The sequence below is a fragment of the Bos mutus genome, chromosome 1 (genome assembly GCF_027580195.1).
Source record: "Bos mutus isolate GX-2022 chromosome 1, NWIPB_WYAK_1.1, whole genome shotgun sequence".
Classification (NCBI taxonomy): Eukaryota; Metazoa; Chordata; class Mammalia; order Artiodactyla; family Bovidae; genus Bos; species Bos mutus.
Genome location: NC_091617.1, coordinates 141,155,325 through 141,171,710, shown reverse-complemented (window position 1 = coordinate 141,171,710; position 16,386 = coordinate 141,155,325). Strand labels below are relative to the sequence as shown.

The window sequence follows — 16,386 nt, the reverse complement described above, 5'->3', positions numbered from 1 at the left end:
TTTAAAAGAAATTAAGCCATGCTCATAGGTCCCTAACGGTATGGTGGGCCCCAGGCACTGTTCCCACCCTGCTGGATGGAGGTCGGCCCTGCTCCAGCCCAGGCCCTCGGGGAGGGGGCTCCGCCCAGAGCTGGGGGTGGGGAAGGAGCGCACCGTGGCAGACCCGGCCGGGTCTGGAGGGGTTGGCGTCCCTGGCTGTCCGGCAGCGGCAGGTGTAGGAGCCCTCGAGGTTGATGCACTGGGCTGCCGGCGAGCAGTCGTGCTCCAGGCTGTCTGCACACTCGTCCCAGTCTGCAGACAGGAGGGAGCGAGGACATAAGTGAACACGGCCACACGGTGAGAACACTGCAGAGGCTGCTCAGAGAACAGGTGGTCGTGGCATCGAGCTCTCCATGACCGTCTTTTCAGTGAACGCACAGAGGTCTGGGGCAGGGCGTCAGTGAGGCCGTGGCATCCAGCACCTGATGGGGACGTGGGGGGCCCTGCACAGAGCCCTCCCAGAAGCTTCCATCTGAACCAAGGACCACCTGAATGGAGTGTCTGCCTGCCTCGATTGCTGTCTGATCTGGAGGCAGAAACGGCAACGTCGGTTCCTTTGGGGGTACTAGTGCCCATGGGCTTCCCTCATAGCTCAGTCGGTAAAGAATCTGCCTGCAATGCAGGAGACCTGGGTTCATTTCCTGGGTTGGGAAGATCCTCTGGAGAAGGAAAGGGCAATCCACTCCAGTATTCTTGCCTGGAACATCCCATGGCAGAGGAACCTGGTGGGCTACAGTCCATGGGGTCGCAAGAGTCAGACACGACTTGGCGACTAAACCACCAAACCACCGCCACCAGCACCCACAGGTGTGAATATAGTCCCATCTTGTGTATTCTTTGCTCCCAAGGGGCTGTCTCTTCTCTCTGATGTGCCAGCATCCCTTAATATTTAGTGTCTCAAGAAAGAAACAGCAAAATAACTGAGCCAGGTGGTATCCAGTCACTACAACATGAACCTTCTGAGACCCAGGACGGCCCTTGCACACCTCCTCTCCGGGTCTGGTAAAAGACCAAGAGAGACTCAAAGGCCTCGAGCCACTAGAAGTCCTGAACCTTCTTCTGATCTGGGCAAAGTAGGCTGTTAAGTGAGCCCTGTAAATACCCACTGCCCCCAGCCCTGTAAATCCCCCCAAAGCTTCCCGTCCTTTCTCACCCAGGGCCAGCTTTAGGGAAAACTCATCAGGAGCATGCCCCCTCCTCCTTCTCCCGCTGCCCCCTCCCCTCCCCTCTTCTGGGCCCCCTGGTCACCCCCAGCCCCATGTGTGGCCCTGCCGGAGGAAAGAATCTGATAGCTTTGGGCATGTTGACGCATGACTGATCAATAAGGTGCTATAGGAGAGTTAGCAGGATAAAACCTTAAGGAACAAAGACAAACATATATCACTTATATGGGAAATCTGGAAAAAAAGGGTACAAATGAACTTATTTACAAAACAGAGAGAGAGTCGCAGATGTAGAAAACCACCTTATGGTTACAAGGGGAAAGGGGGAAGGGATAGGCTGGGATTAACATGTACAATACACACCCTACTGTGTAATAAAATAGATAAGTAATAAGGACCTACTGCATTGCACAGAGAACTCTGTGCAATCTATGTATATGTATTTCCAGCAGTTTTCCCAGTAGTCAGGTACGGATGTAATAGTTGGACCATAAGGAAGGCTGAGCCATGAAGACTTGATCCTTTTGAACTATAGTGCTGGAGAAGACTCCTGAGAGTCCCTTGGACAGTAAGATCAAACGAGTCAATCCTAAAGGAAATCAACCCTGAATCTCGTTAGAAGGACTGATGCCGAAGCTGAAGCTCCAATACTTTGGTCACCTGATGCAAAGAGCTGATAAATTAGAAAAGACCCTGATGCTGGGAAAGATTGAGGGCAGGAGGAGAAGGGGACGACAGAGCATGAGATGGTCGGATGGCATCACCGACTCAATGGACATGGGTTTGAGCAAACTCTGGGAGATAGTAAAGATAGGGAAGCCTGCTGGCCAAGAGAGGTTGCAGAAGTTGGACACAACTTAGGTACTGAAGAACAACAAATGTATATGTAAAAGTAATTCACTTTGCTATACACCTGAAACTCACACAACATTGTAAATCGACTATATTCCGATTTAAAAGTAAACAAAAATAAAATACTCAAGCTATATCTCCTGGGAGGAGCCAGGTGGGGGAACAGTCTTCCCCAGCCCTGGAAATCCATCCTTCAGGTCTGGCTCTGTGGGTCACTGCCTGTCCCACCCCCACTCCAAGAGAACAGGTGGCTCTGAGCAGAGTCACCCTCTGCCATCAGGGGAAGCTGGGTACTTGAGGTGGCTGATGGTCCCCATGAAGGGTGGTCACCAGCCCTCTGCACAGGTTTCCCAAGAGCTGCAGGGCAGGTTCCCTGGCCAGGCTCAGGGTGCCCGAGGAGCCTGGACTTGGCTGGGCTTTGAGTGAAGATAAGGCATAAAAGGTTCGGTTTTGTGCAGAGAAAGCTCTGCAGCTGGGTGCTCAGAGGCCCATTTTGTGGTTTTCAGTTTTGCTTCATGTGATCTTCACAGAAGACCAGCAGGCTCATCAGCTGATGCAACAGTTACACCCCGACTCTGGGCTCCCCGCTGGCCCAGATCCCCTGGAGTGCTGCCCACCCTCCAGCCTGCAGTGGCTCAAAGGTGCTGATGGTTAAGGCCAGGGCCGGAGCCAGGCCAGCCGGGGCAGATGACCATGAGGAGAGTGGAGGCCCCACTGAGACCTGAGTTCAATCCACAGATCTTCGGAGGTTATCTTGGGGAGGTGGTTCCCTGCTCACTCAGCCAGCACAGGGCTCAGGAGCAAGCCGGAACAACTCTGGTCTTGTACCAAAGCCTGGGGCCGTGCAGGTCTCGGCTTCAGACCTGTGAGCGTGGGAGCTGCTGCGCAACCTTCGTGCCTCCCGGACCACCAGACAAGGATGCAGACAGGATCCCCTATGGGGCCTGCGCTCTGCTCCTACAGGCAGGAGGCTGGGATGAGGGTGTGGCCCCCTGACCAGAGGAGGGGGAGGCCATGGGAGAGTTGCAACTCCCTACACAAGTAACCCTCAGGAATGAGGCAAGGAGGCCCAAGGACAAGCCACCCCATCCCTGAAAAGGCAGGCTCCTCGGGAGGCTCCAAGCTGTCTTGGAGGCCCCGGTGGCCTTTGGGGGTGAAGCCTGCCTGGCCAGAGCCCTCAGCCCTTCCTGGGGGCCAGCGCCAGAGTCTCACTCAAGGAGGCAGGTGGGCACAGAGATCTGGGTTCTAACGGCAGCTGGCACCAAAGGCAGCACCACTGATGGTGGTGAAAGAGCCCCATCAGCAGGTCAGGGGGATGGTGACAGTCCCGGGGCCAGGCTCCCCTGCCCACGCCTTCTCCCACTGCCCACAGAGGCGACAGGAAGGGCCTCTGCATCTGCGAGGCTGTCAGGGGTCCGTGGCCAATGGGAAGTTTTGGGGAGAGTGGCTGGGCCTGTCCTGAGCTCACAGGAGGAGGCATTACTGCCCGGGTACTGCGGTGTCCCAGGGGACCCCTCACACTAAACGGTGCCACCGTCAGGGCCTTGTTGGGCCGAGGTCTGCACATGGCATGATGGCATGCAGGGGCCACGTGGACACACGTGGAGGCCCAGTGGGTCGTCGGCACTTGGAGCAGGTGAGCAGCACAGCCCTTTCTGAGCAGAGTTTTAGGAAGGGGTGGGGGGCGAAGGCTGGAGAGACAAGGGGAACAAGGGGAAGGAGCAGTGGGGAGGTCCGGTGGGGGACCGTCCAGGCCCGAGAACTCTTCCAAAGTACGGAAGTAAGTCCTATAGAAGCATTACCCCGACGTGTTGGGCGGTGCTGTCAGATTGCGCCGGGCACCTCTAAGTGCCCCCCATCCCCCTCAGCACTCCCTCGTTTACCCACGAGGTGGGATGTGTCCTCACCTTCCCATCTCCCACATGAGTACACTGAGGCCCAGGAGGCAAAGCCCCTTGTACAGTGGCCCACGGCGAGCCAGCATCAGAGCTGGGATTCCACCACAGCCAGCCTCCTTTGCTGGGTAGTGTGGACAGGATCCAAGAACCAGGGTGCTGCTCAACACTGGGCCTCCCCGCACATGTACACCACCCCGGAGGAAGACCAGGGCACGCGGCCACCCAGTGTCTTGGCGGTGAATGGACCTCAGGGAAGACATGAGGTCATGACAACATAATGGCCACGCTGCTGGGACCTGGTCATTTGCAAAAACCCTTCTTCCAAACACAGTCACATCTGAAGTTCTGTGTTCTCTTATCTTGCAAGATCACCATTCAACCCACAGCCTCACTTGACAAGGATATGGAGTAACCTAAGCCTTGATGCTGGGAGATGTGGCTGGGAGGCACCTCGAGGAGGACTGGATCTTCCAAAGACGGTTCAGATCTGCCTCAAGTGGGCCCTGGGGGATCTACCACAGGCTGCCTGGTGTCTGCCCGGCACTTGGCCTCTGAGCCCAGGCAGGCAGAGCTCATCATGTTAGAGAGGGCCGCCACCATGTCCATTCCCGTGGGGGTGAGTGACAGAGACGGCAGGCTAAGCAGGCAGTGTGCCCAGGTGTGATGCTCCAGCGGCACTTTCCCTGCCTTCATGGGTTGGGGGAGGTTGAGACAGCAAGCCGGAAGGGACTGAGCTCACAAGAGCTAGCAGCACCCACTCAGGGCCCCGCTCCACTGAGGGGGACCAGCCATGCCCAGACTGAGCCCCACACAGGCTCTTTGATGTAGAGACGGTGGTGCCCTCACCACACGAGGGAACTGCATCCCCAAGTGGACGGCGAAACTTTCCTGACATTAAGGCTCACTGTCTCTGTCATCTCTGTATCTGTCTCTCCAAGTCCCTGTCTCTCCCCACCCAGTCCATTCTGGATCCCCTGTATCTCTCTGTCTCTCAGTGTGTCTGTCTCTGTCTTATCCCTGATTCTGAGCCCCCTGCTCCCTCATCTCTCACTGCCCCTGCCCCCACCCTCCCCCCACTCTCTCTGTTTCTCCATCTCCCCCTCTACCCTGATCTGTGACTTCCTGCATCACCAAGTCAAATTACAGGTGTTTGGGTTAATGACATAGACCCCCATGCTGGCGAGTCGCACAGCGGCCAGCTGGCACTGGGCCCCCACGCAGACCCAGGAAGCTCCCGTTCTTGTGCCCCTTGTCATTCCTCCAGCCTGGTTCTGCCCTGGGTTCCAGGCCCACTGCAGATGAGAGGCTCCATCCAAGGGAGTAAGTGTCTTCAGGCCCCACAGGTCACTTCTCCTGTCAGAATCAGGAGGTGTGGGATGCACGAGGGCTCCATGGTTTGGGGGGGCTGGCCTCAGGCCCCAGTTCCCAAGGAGGAGCACAGAATAAGGACTCACATTTCATTTACTTTATCTACCTTTTGGGCTTCCCAGGTGGCGCTAGTGATTAAAAACCCTCCTGCCACTGCAGGAGACACAAGAGACCCAGGTTCTGTCCCTGGGTGGGGAAGATCCCCTGGGGAAGATCCCCTGGAGATGGGCATGGCAACCCACTCCAGTATTCTCACCTGGAGAATCCCATGAGCTGAAGAGCCTGGTGAGCTATTGCCCATAGGGTCCCAAAGAGTCGGACACAACTGAAGTGATTTACCACCACCACCATCTACCTTTTGGAATAAAGTGAATGTTGACCAGAACTGATGCAGCCTAGACTCAAGGGCATGAGGGTGGCATGCCCAGGGTGCGGGGAGAGGGACCCACCTTGCACGCGTGTCCCCTGCTGGTCAACCTGGAACACGGTGCTCGCCCACAGAGCCGGGAGCAGAGGGGCCAGTGTGGGCACACCCACTGGGAACTCAGAGTCCCATACGGTCAGCCTGAGCCTCACCACCACGCTTCCGGACTGGAGAGACACGACCTGCAGCCTCAGCTTCCCTCTTCGGTACAAGTCGGAAATGGCCTGCGGCAAGGAGGCAGCAACCTGGCCCGGGAGAGGCGACAGATGCTCAGATGGAGCGGACTTCGCCATCAAGGTCTTCACCACTCATTGAGGCCCCCGGAGTGGCACAGGTATGGTGCACAGAATCCACGGGTCCCCTTCATGACTGAGAGGAGGTGCCCTCACCCACCTCTTGGGGCAACAGTGTCGACCCCCAGATAACTGGAGCCCTGGGAGAGTGGGCCGGGCCTCATCAGTCTTTCTGAGGATGCTGAGACCACGACAGCCAACTCCCCGTCCTGCAGCCCTAGATCCACTCCCTGTGCCCCGGAAACTGGTGTGAAGGTTAACGTGTGTGTGAGAGACAGAGAGTTGGGTTGACTGGTGGGCTAGTGGAATGACCAAGAGGGGCAATCTCATGGCTGTTTAGCACTGCCCCCCTCCCTGGGCTGTATCCCCAGGAAACACAGGTACAAACAGGTGCTCAGGGCAGCCTGTGCTGGAGCAAGGAGACCCCAACCCGTCCCCACCACTCCTGCACCCACAGGCCAATCACTGCTAAAAAGTAGGAAGACTTCTCCAAGAAAGGTCAAAAACTGACCCCCGCCCCCGCAGGTGAACGTAGAGAGGCAACCCTCCTTCAGGGTGTCCCATTTCCACACATCCTGCAAGTGGAACTTGCAGAACTTCTTTCTTGCTCCTGAATATCTTTCCAAGACACGTGTGGGATAAACGCCTTGGGAGAGAGAGAGGATGGCCCGATCCAGACCAAGGGCAGATCTATTCACTGTCTGATGTCGCAAAGATAATGTCTCTTGGGAGCTCCCTGGTGGTCCAGTGGCTAAGACTCCAGGCTTCCAATGTAGGGGGCCTGTGTGCGATCCCTGATCAGGGAACTACAAGCCACATGTCACAGCAAAGTAGACATAAAAATAAAAAATAAAAGCAAATATATTCATTGGAAGGACTGATTCTGAAGCTGAAGCTCCAATACTTTGGCCACCTAATGCAGCAAGCCTATTCATTGGAAAAGACCCTGATGATGGGAAAGATTGAGGGCAGGAGGAGAAGGGAGTGACAGAGGATGAGACGATTGGATGGCATCAGCGACTCAATGGACATGAGTTTGAGCAAACTGTGGGAGATGGTGAAAGACAGGGAAGCTTGGCGTGCTGCAGTTTATGGGGTCGCAAAGAGCTGGACATGACTCAGCAACTGACCAATAGCAATAAATATTAAAAAAAAAAAAGATAAGGTCTCTTTCTGCAAGGTTTAGGCAGGTTTGCATGGGGACTGTCAGCAGTGATGCAGAGGTCCTACATGTGCGTCAACCACATGCAGAGGGAACCAGTTTCCCTCTGTGTCACCTGCTCGGGACTTGGGGGCCAGCAGGGGACCTGGCACCCATCTGATGCTCATGCTGCCTGCTCTGCTGTGAGCAATGAAGTCCTTATCTCTGATCCAGGCATCTCGCATCCTCTGCCAGCTTCCATCCAGTAGTCTAACTTACCAGCTTGCAGGCAGGATGAAATCCTAGACCTTTCGTAGTTTCTGACAGTTCAGCATTTTGTTCTTTTCTCCTACTCAGCTTATGAGGATAAATGGTAGTCACTACTGGCCCTGTTCTCCCAAGCCTTGTGCTGGTGACTCCCTTCAACCCCAGGGAGGGACGGATGCTGTGATCACTGGTAAATACATCTTCAGTGAATCTGCCCCAAAGCAGGAGGGTAGCAGCCCCAGACCCCCCGAGATGGAAGGTTCAACAGAAAACCCAGCTAAGCCATCAAGTGGTCCAGTCCATTTGAATCCAAGATACTTTGGCCCCAAATCTAGGTAAGTTACCCATAAAGGGGGCATTTTGAGTAAAACCATGGGATTTGAGACTGCCCCCTCCCCAGCCCTATTGACAGGTGCTCGTCCCACACCCACATTGGTCACCAGTTGGGTTCCTGGCTCAGACCCTCGGAAGCCCCTCTCCCAGGCTTTACCTCATGCATCAGTTGCTGGGAGAAGTCCTGGAACTCGGGACTCCCACCGTCCAGCAGCTCCTCCGTCACACTGCGGTTTAGAATCCTGACCACGACCTCAAACACTCGGGCATCTGAGATAGACGATAATGTGAATTAGCTGAAGCCCGTGAACTTTTCTGTTAACATTTTCCAATTTCTCTTACTCTTTGGAGGGGGAGGCTTTAGAAAACAGATTGAGGCATGTGTCTCAGGTTGGTGGCCACATTAGAGAAACCAACACAAGGAATATGATACGTCTACACTGGCATGATGGAAACTCAGACGCAAACACACACCTTTAGAGCCAGCACAGGGGAACGAGGTATAAATGCCACATAGTTCATAGCAGCAGGAACCGGTCAACCAGCCACGTAGCCTATGAAGACCTCTCCCTCCAGCAATCCCTCACAAGCTGTGGCCGCTGCTTTCCTTGGCCTGGATCACAAGTGCATGTCCCACCCTCTCAGGTGACCAATTCATCCTGACTTGCCCAGGAGTTTCTGGCTTTCCAAAAATAAAATTCCCACCTCTCCAGGGCCCACTCCAGGGCAAAATGGTAGGGTTGGTCACCCTACAAAGAAAGCATCCTTTCCTGTGGACATAAGGGAAGCTGGAAGCCTCAAGGTGGGATGTGGGAGCTTACGTATGTCTCTTTCATTATCAAAAATGAAGCCCACACCCACAGCAGATGCTGCAGCAGCTCTAATGACCTATAGGCCACTCACACTTCTTTCCCACCCTGGCTCTCTCCACTAGCCAGCAAAGGCAGAATTTATCACCGCTGCACATACACAGTCCCAGAAATGTCCCCAGGTTGAATAGTGCCCATTTCTAGACCAGGACTCTTCTGAACTGTCTCCCACCTCAGCAAGAGAAACGAGTGAACCTTGAGGCCCAGGATTCCCGAGCCCCAGCCCTGCCCACATCACAGAGCCTCCCGAGTGGTCGGTATCCACCAGTGCTTGGGGAACCGGGATTCACCATGAGGCCCTGGGTCTCCATTGCTACAATAATCTCCACTGCCTCCAACATAGCAGGCTTGTACCACTGTCAAATTAATTAGCTAAGACCTCTAAAGCCAATCGAGTTTCTTTAAAAAAAAAAAAAAGGCTCTGCAAATAGAAGGCATTTTTGCAATATACAGAAGGAAAGAGAATCAGCTGGGGAATGAATAAGCTGGTAATCAGGAGTCTTCTGGAATCTTCCAAATTATCTATCCTGCATTGGAAGGGAGGGAAGGGGGCACAGAGTCAGTGGGAGTGAGGGGAGCTACGTGTTCCTACTACACGTCCTAGCAGAGATGAATCTGTGCTGGGATGTTGGCTCCATAAATGGTCATGTCTGAGGCAAGCTAGGGGGAGGTAGAGGGCAGGGGGCGGAAGAAAGAAGCCAGCAGTCAGAAGGGCTGGGCCATCCCCAGGATGACTCACAGGGATGAGCCCCACCCATCCCTGTCTCCTCAAAGGGAAGCAAGTGGTCCCCCATTTTCTTCATGGAACAATTTGAAAATAAAACAAGAAGAGGAGACGGCACCAGTTTGGAAATTGGAGGCTTGTAGCAAAGTCAAGGGCTTACATTGTTTGCATGGCTAGGGCTCTAGGGGCCCTCTGGGTAGGGACCTGTGCTGTGTGCTTTGACGATTTTGCATGGGACAGCCCTGAATTGGTTCATAAAGGGTATGACAGGACAGCAGGGTATGACTGCTCCTGTCATACCTCACTTATTTCAGTCATGGGTATTATCCCTGTGCATGAAACTGACCCCCGTAGGGTCTTTTTCTTTTTTCCTTTTTTAAAAAATGTTTTATATTATAGTAAAGTTGATTAACAATGTTATGTTAGTTTCAGGTATAGAGAAAAGTGGTTCAGTTATGCATATACATGTATCTATTCTTTCTCAAATTCTTGTAGCATTTAGGTTGTTACATAATATTGAGCAGAGTTCCCTATGCTTTGCAGAAGGTCCTTATTGCTTATCCATTTTAAATATAGTAGTGTGTCCATGTTGAGCCCAAACTCCCAATATATCCCTCCTCCCCACCCTTTCCTCATAGGGTCTTTCATGCAGGGATTTCTGCCCTTTGCCTGCTCAGAACCCCTAGGCTGGGGCTCCCCGCTTCTCTGGTCCCCAGAATGTCTCAGAGCCCACTGTCCCCACGCACACTTCCTTGTCCTGTTGCCAGGGGCCAGCCTAGGAGGGAACTCCCCGACCCCGGGGGCCAAACCCAACAGAAGTCTCTAGAACCCAGCACCACTGAGACCAGGCAGAGGGGAGGTGGCCAGTGTCAGCCACCAGTCAGAGTCACATGGATACTGGAATCCCCAATTCATGAATATATTGTGTTTATGTGGGAGGAAAAGTGTCTTCAGCTCTAGTTCACTTGGGGCCTCACTCTATCTGACCGCTTCATGCATCCCTCAAACCCCAGAAAGATGAGGTCTCCACAGAGCCCTCATCGAGCCCTCAGTCAGGGTGAGGTGCTGGGGAGCGAGGGAGCCTGTCCAGACAAGGAGTGCCGTGGCACTGCTCCAGGACACGGAGCGCGTCCACTGTCCCCCTCCCAGGAGGGGTGGGGTCAGGCCAGTAACCACCCCTGCTCTGCTCACAGGAAGCACAATGATTTGAATCACTACGGCCAACAGAACTGGACTAGACTGAGAAACTCACAGGTGATAAGGATTTTGGATGTGGCCTTACCGGTCCTGGCAGTGACCATGGCAGTGATGTTGGCCCCGCATGCCTGGTAGCTGGTCTTCACCCCATACCTCACTCCAGCCTCCAGCCCGGCCACCTCCAGACTCGTCCCGGGGGTGCTGGCACTCCTGAACAACTCTTCACCCTGGTAAACCTTTACCCAGAAAGTGTGGTTCTGGGTGGAGTTTAAGCTCCAGGACACTTGAAAGCTGCTGCTGGTGACATTGAGGATCATGAGGTCCCTGATGGGAGGGTAATCTGCAAAAGGGTAGAACAAGAAAGATGCAGAAAACATCAGAGGGAAGCAAAAGAAGCAAAAGTCAACAAGTGAACCAACATCAAACTGAGAAGCTACTCCCTGGCAAAGGAAACCAGCCACGAAATGAAAAGGTAACCTACAGGCTGGGAGAAAATATCTGTAAATTTTTCCTCTAATCAGGGGCTAATATCCAAAATATATTTGAAATCATGCAACTCAATAGCAAGAAAAAATAATACTCCAATTTGTAAATGGATGGAAGATCTGAATAGACATTTTTCCAAAGAAGACATACAGATGGTCAACAGGTCCAAGAAAAGATGCTCAATGTCACTAATCATCAGGAAATGGAAATGAAAACCATCCTGAGGTAGCAGTTCATAAGTGTTAGAATGGCTATTATTAGAAGGGTAAGAGATAATAAATATTGACGAGGATATGGAAAAATGGGAAACCTCTGATGGTTTCAAGAGTGTATACTTATCTTCAAACTCATCAAGTCATGTGCGTTAAATACATACAACTTTTTATATGCCAATCACACCTCAATAAAGTGATTTTAAAATGTGAAAAAAAAGAAAAATGAGAACCCCCATGCACTGCTGGTGGGAATATAAAGTGGTACAGCCACCATGGAAAACAGCATGGAATATCCTCAAGAAAAGAAAAATAGAGCTACCATACACTCCATTAATTCCATTCCTGGATATTGATCTAAAGGAAACAAAATCACTAGCTCAAAGAGACACCTGCACCCCCATGTTCATTGCGTTATTATGCACAATAACCAAGCCATGGAAATAACCAAGCTGTTTTTGTAGTTGCGGTCAAAACACATTATGATGTGCGATGGACAGAATTGTGTTCCCCTAATATTCATGTGTTAGGGTCCTAACTCCCAATGCCTCAAAATGTGGCTGTATTTGAAGGCAGAGTCTTTAAGAAGTTATTAAGTTAAAGTGAGGTCATTAGGCTAGATCCTAACCCAGTGTGACTGGCGTCCTTACAGGAGGAGGCAATCAGGACACAAATATGCAGAGAGATGGCCCTGTGAGGACGCAGGGAGAAGACAGCTATCTACATGCCAAGAGGCCTCAGAAGGCACCAGCCTGCCCATGCCCTGATCTTGGACTTGCAGCCTCTAGACAGAGAAAAGTAAATGTCTGCTGTTCGTTGTGGTTCTTTAGCCAATCAGGCGTGTCTGACTTTTTGTGATCCCATGGATTGTAACCATGGCTCCTCTGTCCATGGGATTCTCCAGGCAAGAATACTGGAGTGGGTCGCCATGCCCTCCTCCAGGAGATCTTCCCAACACAGAGACTGAACCCAAGTCTCCTGTGTCTCCTGCATTGGCAGGCGGATTCTTTATCACTGAGCCACCAGAAAAGCCTGTCTGCTGTTTAAGCCCCCAGTTTGTGATGTGTATCATCAGCCTGAGCAGATTAACACATGGTGTGAGCTTTCTGTGCTATGTTTATCTCAACACAAAATCAAAGGGCCCGCTCTTCTGATTCAGGAACACTTCATCACTTTCCTTTGGACTTCTACTTGGCTAATTCATCCCCAAAACAATGGCCCGGTAGGGAAGCAAGACCAGAGTCAGGCTGAGGTGCTCTGTGTTTTCAAATTGAAATTCATGTTTTAAAGAGCAACACTTGAATATAACAACCAAAATATATTTTAATGCTCACATGGAATTAAATCCCTCTTGTGGGAGAAAAATTCTGGCTTTACAGCAAGCAACTGGGCAACATGAATTATACAAAAAGTAAGGTGGCCGAAAGTCTAGGCACAATCACTTTTACAGCAGAATTCGAGTACAATAAGAAGCAAGAAGGCAATTTTTTTAATCTTTTGTAAAGCCATACTAGAGAATAAAGAATTAAAATATGCATTGTTTTCAAAGCCCTACTTATAAGGATTCATAGGATATATGTTTTCAAATATTATGAAAAAATGTCTTTTCAGACAAAGCTGTATGCTTCCTTTTAGTAAAAATTATCACTGGTACAAGTCAACCATCTCACTTTTTGCCCTGGCTGCCAAGAGGCTCAGGGTCAGACCGGAGTCCCTCCCTTGCCCTGCAACCCAGCCCTGTGTGCCCTCCCTGAGCTGCCCTTTAGAAATGGCAGTGCCCTGTGCTTCCCCACCAGAAGCCCTTGCGAGACTCCTCAAAGAAGAGGGTATAAACCAGCGGATGCTGGAGAGACATGTGAGCCCAGCTTCCCTCCATCTGAATTCCCGCAGCTTTCTGAGACCTCTCCTTGCAGGAGGAGGGAGCCTGTACACGTCAGTCCTTTCACTGAATCATCCAGTGTTTTTCTGTGCCTTTGTCAAACAAACAGTGGCAATTTCATATGGTTTGATGTTTATTGAGTAGCTACTGTGCCCCCAGGCAGTGACGGAAACAAAGATGGGTTAATGTCCACAGCAATACCAGACACATGCATGGGATGTGCAAGCCAGTGTGGCTGGCATCGTATCAGCAGAGGGATATGGGAAAACCCCCTCCCATGACTCCATCACACTGCTGGCCAGGCTATCAGTAACACACTTAGAGATGCTATTGGCTGAGTGCTGTTGCACAGGATATGTCATACCACACAGCCTCTCCAACAATACCAGGTACTACTATGATCCCATTTTACAGAGGACAAAACTGAGGCCTAGAAATGTCAAGGAGAAAGTAAGTGGCAAAGCTGTCTAATAATTAATGACAAAGCTCCCCACTGCCCTGTGCTGTACTCCTAAATGATTCCATCACCAGGAACAGACTGACCTCCAAAGACAGCAGCTCCTGATCCCTAGAACCTGCAAATGTGACCTTATTTGGAAAAAGAGTCTTTTCAGGGGTGATGAAATTAGGGGTCTTGAGAAGAGACGGTCCCGGATTATCCAGGTGGGCCCTCAGTGCAATCACAAGATGAGAGAGTGGACACACACACACAGAAGAGGAGACTACGTGAAGAAGGAGCAGAAGAGTTGAAGATGCTGTGTCGGCCTCGAAGGTGGGAGTGATGTGGCCACAGCCAAGGACTTCGTGCTCCCCCAGAAAGAGGGAGGTACAAAGCAGCGGTCTCCCTAGAGCCTCCAAAGTGGACCTGCCCTGCCAACACCTCGACCTGGACCCAGGGATAAGGATGACAGGTTTCTGCAAATCTCTGTTGCTTTAAACCCCTAGGTTTGTGGCACTTCATGATAGCAGCCCCAGAAAATGAATCCACCTCCCCAGTCTAAGTAGTTCTCAAGGCAGCAGTTGGCGAGACAGCACAGCTGGTTGGAAAGTTCTCCATGTTGCTGCAAACCCAGCCAACTTCTGACACGCTAAGGCTACTCCCTCCCTCTCCTGTAGGACAGACAGATACTGTAAGCTGGCAATAATCCTTTGTTTCTGACCCTGCCACCTTCCCTCTGACTTGGATTTAAGTTCATCGGCCAGGACAATTTCTGTTGCTGTCCCCGGCCTGGCAATGCTCCCTCCTTTTAAAATGTGGTCCCAGAAAATAAATCAGTCGATTCTCGACTGTGAGTGATCCCAGGGTACCTCTGCCCTGTGGTCCTCCCCAGGCTACAGCTGTGAACCTGAATTCAGAAGTCAACGTTGATCTCAGTGAAGCATGTTAGATTCTCTGTGTCCACGGGTCTCAGCCCTTGTTTTCTCCAGGCAGCCCTGACCCACGTCTGGTGGGGCCGGAAGGTTGATGCCCGCACCATGGCCTTTCCCGTGTCTCCCGTGTCAGGCTCCACTCCTTTCTAACCCCTGGACCTCTCAGTTGAACACCTGAACCTTGTAAAGGTACAAACACAGGACTAGAGCGAAGGTGTTGAGCCTTCAATTGTCAGAAACCTGATTGCAGATCAGGCTTGTGAACTTGAGTGGCTGTCTTTGGCAGCCTGCCTTCCTCAAGCAGCAGACCCAGCACAGTTATTTACCAAGATGCTCACCATGATCAGGCCCCAGCTGGGAAGGGACCATGTTGAAGGGAGTTAGGATGACCCTTGAATCCAGTTCCTTCCATCCATCCTAAACGCAGAACACGTTCCTGGAACATTAAGTGCAAACTGGGCGATATCTCTTACAGTTTTTGTTTTGTGCAAGATTCCAGCTGCCCCGTGTGTCATTAATTGGGTGACTAATTTCACAAGAAAAGCATCTGAGATTTGTGCTGTATTTTCCATGAATTTGTACCTCTAACTCGTTCCAGCAGATAGCTCATTTATTATATTAGCTTCTAAATTTAAAACATGTGCTGTTCCCCTTAGCCATATACAATTGGAATTCACTCTAAATTTCTGATCTGGAGACACCAGCCATGTCTTTCCTGCCCTGTTGGAAGTGAATCTGGGGTGTTGCTATTTCTCTGTTTGTGTTTAGCTCTCAGGTGGCCCTTTATCTTGAGGGAAACTTACAATGCAGCAGCATGGCAGTTTGGCAGTATTCCTGTCTGTAAGTGGAGCCTGATGTTTTTGCAGATGCCTGAGCCGATGACTGCTCCGACCTTCTATGGCCACTGGTCTTCCCAGGTGGTACTTGTTGTTGTTCAGTAGCTCTGCCGTGTCTGACTCTGACTCTTTGTGACCCCATGGTCACGGCACACCAAGCTTCCCTGTCCTTCACCATCTTCCAGACTGCTCAAAATCACATCCATTGAGTCGGTGATGCCATCCACCCATCTCATCCTGTCACCCCCTTATCCTTTTGCCTTCAATCTTTCCCAGCATCAGGGTCTTTTCCCATCAGTCACCTCTTCACATCAGGTGGCCAAAATGTTGGAGCTTCAGCTTCAGTCTTTCCCATAAATACTCATGGTTGATTTCCTTTAGGATTTAAAGAATCTACTGCCAATGCAGGAGACATAAGAGACTCGGATACAACCTCTGGTTGGAAAGATCCTCTGGAGGAGAGCATGGCATCCACTTCAGTATTCTTGCCTGGAGAATCCCATGGACAGAGCAGCCTGGTGGACTACAGTCTATAGGGCCGGAAAGAGCCAGACATGACTGAAGTGACTGAGCGCTCATGCTCACTGGGGGTCGGTCCAGGTGATCTGGGATGGTCTGTAGGGGTTCTGTGAAAAGCTCTGTGGGGGCATTTGTGCACAGAAGAGGCACAAGGTTCTAATCAGACAAAGACCCAGGGCACAAGAGAGAAGTGTTTTGTTGCAGAAGTGGGGCTGGCAGGTGCTTTTTTAAAAGAGAAAAAGATGATGTGGTCTGTATACACACACACACACACACACACACACACACACCAGAATATTACCCCATCATTAAGAAATGTTGTTTACAGAAACATGGATAGACCTAGAGACTGTCATACTGAGTGAAGTCAGAGAAAGAAATGTTGTGTGACATCCCTTATATGGGGAATCTAAAAAGAAATGATACCAATGAACTTATTTACAAAACAGATGGTAACAGCAGCCATGAAATTAAAAGACGCTTACTCCTTGGAAGGAAAGTTACGAGCAACCTAG

The 16,386-nt window shown here is 51.4% G+C and overlaps 1 protein-coding gene across 1 annotated transcript in view; it reads right to left on the bottom strand.

Moving 5' to 3' along the window:
• Positions 1 to 16,386, bottom strand: part of UMODL1 (uromodulin like 1) — a 75,409-nt gene that overhangs the window by 32,153 nt on the left and 26,870 nt on the right. The window contains exons 7-11 of the mRNA XM_005893032.2: positions 14,306 to 14,313; positions 10,654 to 10,908; positions 7,936 to 8,048; positions 5,770 to 5,989; positions 154 to 291 (exon numbers count right to left, since the gene is read on the bottom strand). Coding sequence (XP_005893094.2) covers positions 154 to 291; positions 5,770 to 5,989; positions 7,936 to 8,048; positions 10,654 to 10,908; positions 14,306 to 14,313 — 734 coding nt within the window. The remainder of the gene's footprint in view (positions 1 to 153; positions 292 to 5,769; positions 5,990 to 7,935; positions 8,049 to 10,653; positions 10,909 to 14,305; positions 14,314 to 16,386) is intronic.